Here is a 10,482-nt window from a genome sequence, read left to right on the forward strand (position 1 = left end):
TTTTATATTTATTCTTATTAAACACTTTACAATAAATATAAAGTCATTATTAATAGAGACACTTTTAAAAAATATAATAATTATATCTTAAAAACTAAAAATACCTTACATTTTTTAATATCCAATTTCTTAAAAAATATTTATATTTTTAAATGAATGGATTATTTTTTAAGATCCTCCATCATAATTTCTTATTTAAAAATAAATTTTTTTCTTCAAAATCTCTCTCTCTCTCATCTTTTTAGAGAGAAAGTATAAGGAAAATACATGTAGGAAGTCCACGTTACTGTTCTGCCAATTTCTATTTAGCCTGTTAATTATTTTAAAATATTTTTATGCAACACAAAATAATTTTATGATTATTTTATATTTTCTTTAAAGATGAAAGGTATTTTTTGAATTTCTGATTATTTAAAAATATAAGATATTTTTAATATTTTAAAATATAATTAATGTGTTTTTTAAATATTAAAGATAAATAAATTATTTTATATTTATTTTTAAAATAAAATATTTTATTAAATAAATATAAATATAAAAATTATTTCAATTAAAAATAATTAATGATTTTATAATTTTTTTGTATTTTTTAAGGAATTACTTGGTGAATTGTTTAATTTAATTATTAAATGTCGAAGTGATGGCAGACGGGGAGTAGCTGGGGAAGTGAAGGCTCGATGCAAAATGATTAATAGGTGTGGGCCCCGCCTCTCGAGGGGCATATCTAAATGGGGTCCCACATGGAAAGGACGAGAAGAGAGAGAACACAGTCTTATCCGCAACGAGTAAAGCAGAGCGGGAAATTGGCGAGGCCTCAACGGGAGGCTTACAGTACTCCAGACTTATCCTAAACTCAGACCATGTTCAAGTTTTTATTTAAATTTATTTAGTTAAATAGGTTATGTTTTTTTTTAAATCCAAAAGACCGGTCTATATATATATATATATATATATTATAATATATAATAAATACGTCAGTTTTACTATTTAAATTTTAATTAATATATTATTTTTATTTTTAATTATATTTTCAATTATATTAAATTTATATATTAATTTTAATATTATTACTTTATTATTATATTGTATTGTAGTTTATAAGTCCTTTTAAATATTACATATTTTAATTAATAAATCAAATTATATATTATACATTATAATAGTTTTAAAGTATATCTGAGATGTTTATAATTAAAATGAAAATATAATTGAAAGGCTTACTTTTAAATAAGTTTTTAGATCGGGCCAGATTTTAGGTGAGCTCGGGCTTAAATCTTAAAAAAAATCTTACATAAGTTTTAGGCCAAATTCAAACCTCTAATTTACCACACAAGTTTGAATCTATTTAACTAAAGCTTAACTTAACTTAATCTATTTTTATCTTTAGTAACAAGGCAAACCTCCTAAACTGCTGTTTGTTTTCTAATTTAATTATTAATTGATTTAAAATGATTGGGTTACATTTTTTTTAAAAAAAAATTAAAGTTCCAATAAAACAGTGAAGAAATTTTTAAATATAATTTTTTAGACCTAAGGGAGTTCTGGATAAGTTAATAGTCACTAAAGGATTTTTGTTTTAACTGATTGAACAAGTTTGTTAAATTTGAGTTGCTCACATTAAATAAATATATTAAAGAGATTCATAAACTATTTATGAAGATGTCAATTAAAAAGAAATTGAAGAGATTTTTCAATAATTTGTAACATTTACATTGTTATTAATATCTTGCGGTGTTGGCTCTGTATTATTGGGCTTAAGTGAAGATATCTTTCTTTTATTTCATAGCGGGGCTATTATTATCTATTGCCAAAATTAATATGGATTTTTGTCATATGAGATTGTCATTACTATTGGTATTTTTATGAGTACATGATGAATACCTTACCATATTTCTCTAACATGATCGTATATCATGAAATAGAAATTTTAGATTTTAAAATAAGTAAATTTAACTTTTTTAACCAGTTAAACCAAATGCTTTATCGATTAATTAAATACGTCTACTTAAAATTTCGTTCTTTTTTCTCTTTGTATTTGTCTGTTCCTCTGGGCTGTGCTACTAATGTGGCGTCGGTTTTATGTCATGGAATGATTTAATTAATTAATTCCGTCCCATTTTTCAGATATGTTCTGAATTGGGTTTTTATCAACAAAATATTAGTGTTGGTTATTAATTATATTTTTTGATAATTTTTTCATTTTTTTTAACTTTTGTTTTTCTAGATTCAAGCTAAGCCAAACTCGACTCGAACAATTAAACATTAAGCTAGTTCGAACTGCACGTTAAGCTGAGCAACTAGCCTTGGTGGTGCTCAACTCTGTTGCAATGTGCACCTCTGAGGCTCTCTAACCCTGCCCGCATTAATAACCCATCTTCAGTATATGTTTTACCAAAATAAAAAAACTAAAATTTATCAACCCCCTGTCAAAATCTAATAAGTTTTTAACTTTAATATTATTAAATATTTTCTACCATCAAAATTTATTTATATTTTAACAATATAATTTTTTTCATCAACATCTAATGAGGTGAGAGGAAGCAATTGTGACAAAAAATTAATAATATATATCTTATTATAAGTAGGAGAGAAGTGAATAGTATATATTTCCTCGTGTTATTATTGTAAAGCTTTTCTAACTATCCCACTAAAATTAATAAGAGGTGATTGAGTTATTAACTTTATTTAAAAATAGAATAAATTTTTAATTTTATACTTATTTAAATGAAGATAATATAAAAAAATAATAATACATCATCAAACGCCTTACGTGAAGGATAAAAATAAATTTCTATGATGCGTCCTATATCAGGGACTGGAGAGGAGGGAGCAAGTATTTCTCAAAAGTAAAATCGGGAATTCAATGGTGGGAGTGCAGATTTTTCAAAGTCAATATTTACTCTAATTTTTTTAAAGCTTTCAAAATTATTCAAAACAATCTCACTACAAACCATCCTCTTGCTGAAATTGCTAACAAGGTCGGGGATTTAATTACAATAGAATGGATGATTAACCTCAAACATGCGTTTTGGAGAAGCTGACAAAAGTGTGCATTTACTTGCCTGTTCAGCTCCAAACGTTAGCCTTTATACTAAAATTTTTGACAATCCAATGGGTGTAGGAATTATATGAAGTCTAATATCACCTGAATATTTTCCCCGCATAGTTTCCAGTGGCTATGTCTAAAAAGAAAAAAAAAAGATCTTGCCACAATCCAACGTTATCATGTTTAATTTTCTTTATAGCTGCCACGTCGGCACAGACTAATCAAGGGGGTTTGGTGGTTTCTGAAATGCCGAAGAAATGTAGCCGCCAGAAAAAGGGCTACAAAGGCAACCCGGAAATAACAGACTGTTGTCTTGCTTTATTTCTTTTTTCAACAAAAGAATATTTAGCTGAGTTTTCTTGGCCAGCGACAACTATCATTAAATAAACAAACCAAACACGCACCAGGTAATAAAGAAGACACGAATATTAAAAGCATAACAAAGGACAGGCCAAAAAAAAAAAAAATCACATCCAACCTCCATCAAAAAAATTAATCATAAATAAAAATTAATGAGCAATAAATTATTATTAAAATAAAAATATATTTTTTAATGAAATTTGTTATTAGTTTTTATGTGTAATTAATTTCTTTAAAAAGAGGCTGGATGAAATTGTCTAAAAAAAATTACATAAATGTTAAAAATGTTTAGCTGAGTTGGGTTAAGAAACTTCAAGACAGGGATGCATTTTTTAGTTTAAAAATATTTACATCGTTTTTTAATAAAATTTATATATCAATAATAAGATTTAAATATATGATTTTATAGATTATAAACTAAATTTTTACCGATTAAACCAATATTTATTAATTGTCTTTGCCGCCTTTGCATATGAGAATAAAATAAAACATGTCATTCGCTCATTATCGTTTTTTTAACCCACATTAAATATTGATGAGATTATTAAGCACATTATTAAAGTATGTATAATTTAATAGGAATAAAGTTAAAAATTTATTAATTTTTTACATATAGTTTATGAATTTTAATATATTTTTATTTTTATAAAGATATTAAAAATGACTTATAAATAAAATATGATTGAATATATTTTGAAATACTCATTCGTTTTGCAACTATAAGAAATTTTTATTAAATAGTATTGGTCCAAAATACAACACACTTTTTAAAAAATCAACAGTATTAATTTTTTCACAAATGCTCTTATTAATCACATTATAGAAAGAGATTATATAAAAAATAAAGCTAATTAAGATACAAAGTGATTTAAATTGGAGAAAAATTTTGAAAAGAAGTGATAACTCCTTTTTTTTTCATTTTAACGATACAGACTAATTTTAACTATTTTTTCATCTCCATGAAGTGATTTAAAATACCTTTTTTTTCAGAAAAAATGAAAAATTATTGATTTTTAAATAATAATAAATGGATAATATTTGCTACAAAGAATAGTGTCAATATCAATATTTTACTGCAGCGTGTATATGATGAAACTTGAACGTAAATCTGTCAGTAAGGGCTAACTAGGACTAACCCTCAGGCTTGACTTTTTGGGGCTCGAGCTCATATGGCTACTTGCCTCGTTTCCATTTTTCTCACTTTGTGATGAGACCCATGGTTGGGCGATGCGTCGAAAGGTTGCTTAATTTTTTTTTTTAATTTACATTTCTGAATATCATAACATGTATTTCATCGTTATAAAATATAAAATATTTTTTAAAAGGTTGAATTTAAAAAAATGTATGGTATTTATAGTATTTTAAAATATAATTAATATATTTTTAAAAATGTTTATAGTAAGTAAATTATTTTATATTTAGTTTAAAGATAAATACTTTATTAAATAAGATTAAATATGAAAAATGGTGTTAATTTAAAGACAACTAACAGCTTTATTGGATGTCAATTTTGATAAGAATGTTTTATATTTTTGAATGAATTGTGTATATAAAATGTTTAAAGGATTTGACTAAAAATTTAAATGAGAATAATAAGCTCTAAAGTATAATTCAAATAGGGTTAATTAGATTCAGTAATTCAGACGGGTCAAAATTATTCTAGTTTGGCTCAAATCAAGTTGGGTTTATTCTGATCGAAATATCTTACCTTCTAAAAAAAGCCCACATAATCAAGCCCGACCCTAATTTTTTTTCAATTGGATTTGGGTTGGCCTGTCGGGTTTGGCCAAAATTACTAACTTTATATGCATGTAGAGCTAAAAATTCTAGAGGTCGAACTTATTTGGGTCAGGTTTAATTTGAGGTCAACTTATTCGAATCGAGCTTAAAGTATCTTACCTTATTAAAAAAACCAATATAGTCAAGCGCAACCCTGACTTTTTTCTGGCTAGTCCTTTGTACTTGTCAAAATTATCGGCTCTAGGGTTAATGAGTATAATAAATATTAAATTATTACACAAATAACATCATGGATATTGAACTCATAAAATGTACAAAATTTTTTTTTAACTTTCAAATTCTGAGTGATTAAAATCTCACCGTTAAGTTATAGAAAATGATTGTTGTTTTTATAATTGTGGGATTCAATCGTACTTTGATGTGACACTCACTTTGACATTTAAAAATAATGAATATATTCTCTAACTTAAACGTGTAATTTTAGGTGCTTAGAAATTAAAAGTAGTTTTTGCCTATCTCAAGAGTTTAAAATTTAAAATGCTATTTATATAATAGTTTATGATATAGGATGCTTATTAACCCATTAAAATAAAACAAACCTTGAAATAAAATATACAACTTTTTGTTCAAATGTCTAATTATGATGATACACAAATTTTAAAATTGTATCATTCTCATATACTAATTTAAAAAATTAAAGCAATTGAGCAATTTGAGATATTTTTACTTTCTCCAGATTAAAATATAAGTTATCATTAATTATAGTATGGTATTTAAAAAATTAAATTTCAAAAATTGAATTTAAAAAAATGTATGGTATTTATAGTATTTTGAGATATAATTAATATATTTTTTAAAAAGTATTTATAGCAAATAAATTATTTTATATTTAGTTTAAAGATAAATATCTTATTAAATAAGATTAAATATGAAAAATGGTGTTAATTTAAAGACAATTAATTACTTTATTGGATGTCAATTTGGATAAGAATGTTTTATATTTTTGAATGGAGGGTGTATATAAAATGTTTAAAGGATTTGACTAAAAATTTAAATGAGAATAATAAGCTCTAAAATATAATTCAAAAAGGGTTAATTAGAGTCGGTAATTCGAACGAGTAAAAATTATTCTAGTTTGGCTCAAATCAAGTCGGGTTTATTTTGATCAAGCTTGAAATATCTTGCCTTCTAAAAAGAGCTCATATAGTCAAGCCCGACCATAATTTTTTCCAATTGGGTTTTGGTTGGCCTGTCGGGTTTGGCCATAATTACCAATTTTATGTGCATATGAAGCTAAAAATTCTAGAGGTTAAACTTATTTGGATTATGCTCAATTTGAAGTCAGCTTATTCGGATTGAATTTAAAGTATCTTATTTTAATAAAAAAGCTCATACAGCCAAATTCAATCCTAACTTTTTTCTAGCTAGCCCTTCGGGCTTGGCTCAGATTACCGACTCTAGGGTTAATGAGTATAATAAATATTAAATTGTTATGCAAATAACATTCTTGACATTGAACTCATAAAATGTATAAAATTTTTTTTCAACTTTTAAATTTTGAGTGTTTAAAATCTCGTCATTAAGTTGTAAAAAATGATTGTTGCTTTTGTAGTTGTGGGATCCAATCACACTCTGATGTGACACTCACTTTAATATTTAAAAATAATAATTATTTTCTCTAATTTAACGGTGTAATTTTAGATGTTTAGAAATTAAAAAGAGTTTTTGCCCATTTCAAGAGTTTAGAATTCATAATGCTATTTGCGCAACAGTTTAAAATATAGGATGCTTATTAACTCATTAAAATAAAACAAACATTGAAATAAAATATACAACTTTTTAATTAAATGTCTAATTATGATGACACACAAATTTTAAAATTGTATCATTCTCATATACTAATTTAAAAAATTAAATCAATTGAGCAATTTGAGAGATTTTTACTTTCTCCATATTGAAATATAAGTTATCATTAATTATAGTATGGTGTTTCTAAAAAATTAGTTAAAATATTTTTTTTTTAAATTTTCACATATTTTTAATTGTAACCTTAAGTGGAATACACATAATATTATACTTATTTAAAAAATTCTCATCAATTATTAATTATTTTGGACTAAAGGAAACTTCTAGAAAAACTCTATAATCTTAGTGTCATTCTCATCTTGGATTAACTATTAAGAAAAGTATAGGCTTGAAAAAATAGTTTTTTTTTTACCTTTTTTTGGGCGGGTAGGGGGTTAAGTTTCGTAAAAGAAGCGTCAATGTCCGGTGTACTGTGCACATGAATGTCAAACACATAATATGATATCAAGTCTCGACAACTATTCCGCCTGCAATACGAGAAACTCTCCAACACAAACCAACGAGGTCGGAATCTTATTAGGTTTGCCCTTTGCTCCAATTCAATGAACGGTGGGTCAAATGCTCCCAAAATATCCCAAAGTTAGATCCATCTACTTATACACACAATACCCATTTAATTAAATATTTTTCCATTCTATGTGTAACCACCCATTTACTAAATCAGAAAGTTCAAAACTTTTGCTTTCAAAAATAGCAACACTTTGTCAAACCCCCCCCCAAAACAAATTTAAAATTAAAAAAATAAATAGGGGGAATCCACGAATAGCGTTCCACCAGTGACGAGACTTCCTAAATTCCAAAGACACCACAAAAAAAAGAAAAAAAAGTAAAAACCAACCACATGATTTCATTTGGCGTTGTGTCGGGGTGGGCCCCCACCCTCCGGACTTCACTCGCCCATTTAAATTTAGTTAATTTCCAGATACGAGCACCAAGGAAAAAAGAAAGCAAAAGAAAAGAATCATAACTTCCCATTTAAAAAAAGTCACAGCCCCACACAATCGGTCCCTCCAACGGATCACACACGCCACGCCGATAAATAAATAATATTTCTTATTTTATTATTTTATTATAAGGACGATAATGAAAAGTAAGAGGGTACGATGCGAGAAGAGACGTCCGTGACGCAGCTTTTAATTAAAGCCTTCCCTCCGCTATACACGCCCCTGTCTCTTTCTTCCTCACACAAACCCTATCTTGCATTTCCCTTCCCTATATATACCCTTCATCCTTTCTCTTTCCTCTCACCGAAACAACTCTTTTTTCTCTCTCTATACTCTCTCTCTCCCACACTCTCCCCAACACTACCACCACCATCATCACCTACACGATTCTCTTCTCTGTTACTTATCTCCTTTTCACTTTTCCTCTCTCTCTCCCTCCCTCCCTCTGTTCTTTTACCATGGGGGACAATTGTGCCGACACGAGGAAGCGAGTCCGGGATGACTCGTCCGAGTTCGACGAGGACTTGCATGAGTCTAAGATCGCCCGAGTTCACTCCGACTCCGATGTGAACTCGGGCGAGTCTCAGCTTTCTCGAACGAACTCGGTGGAGTCATGCGATAACTCGGAGGTTGATGAACTCAGCCGGGTTGACTCTGCCACGACGCCTCTCGAATCGCCCGCGGCCGGGGGGATTGAGGATGCTTTGTTGAACATCCTTGATGACTCTGATAATGCGGCCGAACGGGACCCGACGATGCAGGGTCTCGACTCTGTGATCAAGAGTTTCGAGGATGAAATACTTGCCCCGGGTCCGGATCCGGTGGGTTCGGCCACGGTGCACGAGTCAAGCGACTTGCGGCATCTTTTGGAAGCGTCCGACGACGAACTCGGGTTGCCGCCGACGGTGACGCCTCCCGCCGAGGAGGACAAGCCGGAGCCGTTAACCGAGGGGTTCAGTCGGGTCGGACCGGATGGTATCGATCTGAGCGGGTTCTTGGGGTTCGAAGATGATATCCCGCAGTACGAGGCTTTTGGGTATGGAGCCGGCGTGTTTGTAGAGTACGGCGTCGAGGATAACGGCAGTGGGTTTGTGACCCTGGATGGGTTGTTTGATCACGCTGATGCCGGCGATGTGTTGTGGCGGTCGGAGTCTCTGCAGGCGATTTAGGATTGTAGGAGGAGGATGGGGGAACGTTTTGGCGGCGCCAAGATTTTGTGGTGTCTTTTGCCGAAACATTTCGGAAAGGGTTAAAATGTTTTGTTCATACTTCATACCGTGGAAGATGTAAATCCATACGAGGATGAAGATGGAAAAGAAGCACAGATAATGTAGATGGCAGATGTGAAAATTCTAGAATTAATTATTTTGTTCATTTGGTTGTTTTGCAATTTAACAGTTAGTTTAGTGCTCAGATTCGTTCATTACGGTTTTGTTGTTGCTTTGATTCTCGGGCCTTAGGCCAACGCTTCTTCAGTTTTGTTTCCCGCGTTGCTTTATTTTTCATTTAGAGTAAATGACAATAAATCCAGATATATAAATAATAATTATATTTTATAATAGATCATAATTTTTCTTTAGTGTGGATATTATATTGATATTAATAATTTTAAATTAAATAATTAAACTTGTCCGTTGTCTATTGATAAAAACAATTTTTACGTGATAAATTGTTATTGTAATTGATTATTTATAAAACTTTAATTTTATAGAAGTTGTTATTGATTGTTTCTATAATTTGAATTTCAGTATGAGAAATTTTTGTAAAAAGTTATTTTTTTATTCAAATTTTATAATTTATAATATAAAATTAATGATTGTTTAAATAAAAATTGTGATACATTTTCAATCCCATTTGTTATTTTCGAGGTAGAAGAATAAAAACTGAGTTTTTGTTTTGGCTAATGATACTAAAAACTCAGTTTAAAGGAACGAGAGATGACTAGTTAACCTCCTCTAAACCAAAATCATTAAATGAAAAAACCAAAATCATTAAATAAAAATCAATCAAAAATGAATAAATAAGTCGCTTTGTTAGGGTTTTGAAATGTTTTTTGACATTAAATTCTGACGCAAATCCCAGTCAAATGTTTTGTTGAATTCGTAATCCTCATTCATTTATATCCTTGAGAAGGACAATAATCAACCTTCATCTCCTAAAATAACGAAGGCCGATCTGGAAGACCGATGAAAGATCCTATCATTTTTTTTTTTTTGGGCCAACTACGATTCAAAATTTAAGTTACAAGTATTAACAAAGGTTAGTCTAGGATTTGTATTCTTTTTTTTTTTAAGTTGAAAGCATGTCTAAATTTATTTTAAACCTTTGATGTTTAATTCATCTAAATATTTTGTTCATCGAGAAAAATTAAACTAGACCCACCCTTAAAAAAAAGAGGAGAATTAAACTAGACCCACCCTTAAAAAAAAAAAAAAAGGAGACGGAGCGTTGGAAAGATGGTTAAACCATTTAAACGTGTCACGTCAGTGAATAGATATTGAACTTTGAGAAATGTGATTTTGTAAA

General features: G+C 29.2%; 1 protein-coding gene across 1 annotated transcript; it reads left to right on the top strand.

Moving 5' to 3' along the window:
- The first annotated feature begins 8,246 nt into the window (after positions 1–8,246).
- Positions 8,247–9,379, top strand: LOC129293262 (uncharacterized). The gene has a single exon (XM_054931129.1). It carries the CDS (start codon positions 8,415–8,417, stop codon positions 9,123–9,125), a length of 711 nt encoding a protein of 236 aa, XP_054787104.1. The 5' UTR covers positions 8,247–8,414; the 3' UTR covers positions 9,126–9,379.
- The last annotated feature ends 1,103 nt before the right edge of the window (positions 9,380–10,482 follow it).

The sequence above is a fragment of the Prosopis cineraria genome, unplaced genomic scaffold (assembly GCF_029017545.1).
Source record: "Prosopis cineraria cultivar Desert tree isolate PC_DT_omini unplaced genomic scaffold, ASM2901754v1 PC14, whole genome shotgun sequence".
NCBI lineage: Eukaryota > Viridiplantae > Streptophyta > Magnoliopsida > Fabales > Fabaceae > Prosopis > Prosopis cineraria.

Bases quoted from the DNA above. Each gene is read 5' to 3' on its own strand.
- LOC129293262 (XM_054931129.1), top strand. From the start codon at position 8,415: ATGGGGGACAATTGTGCCGACACGAGGAAGCGAGTCCGGGATGACTCG.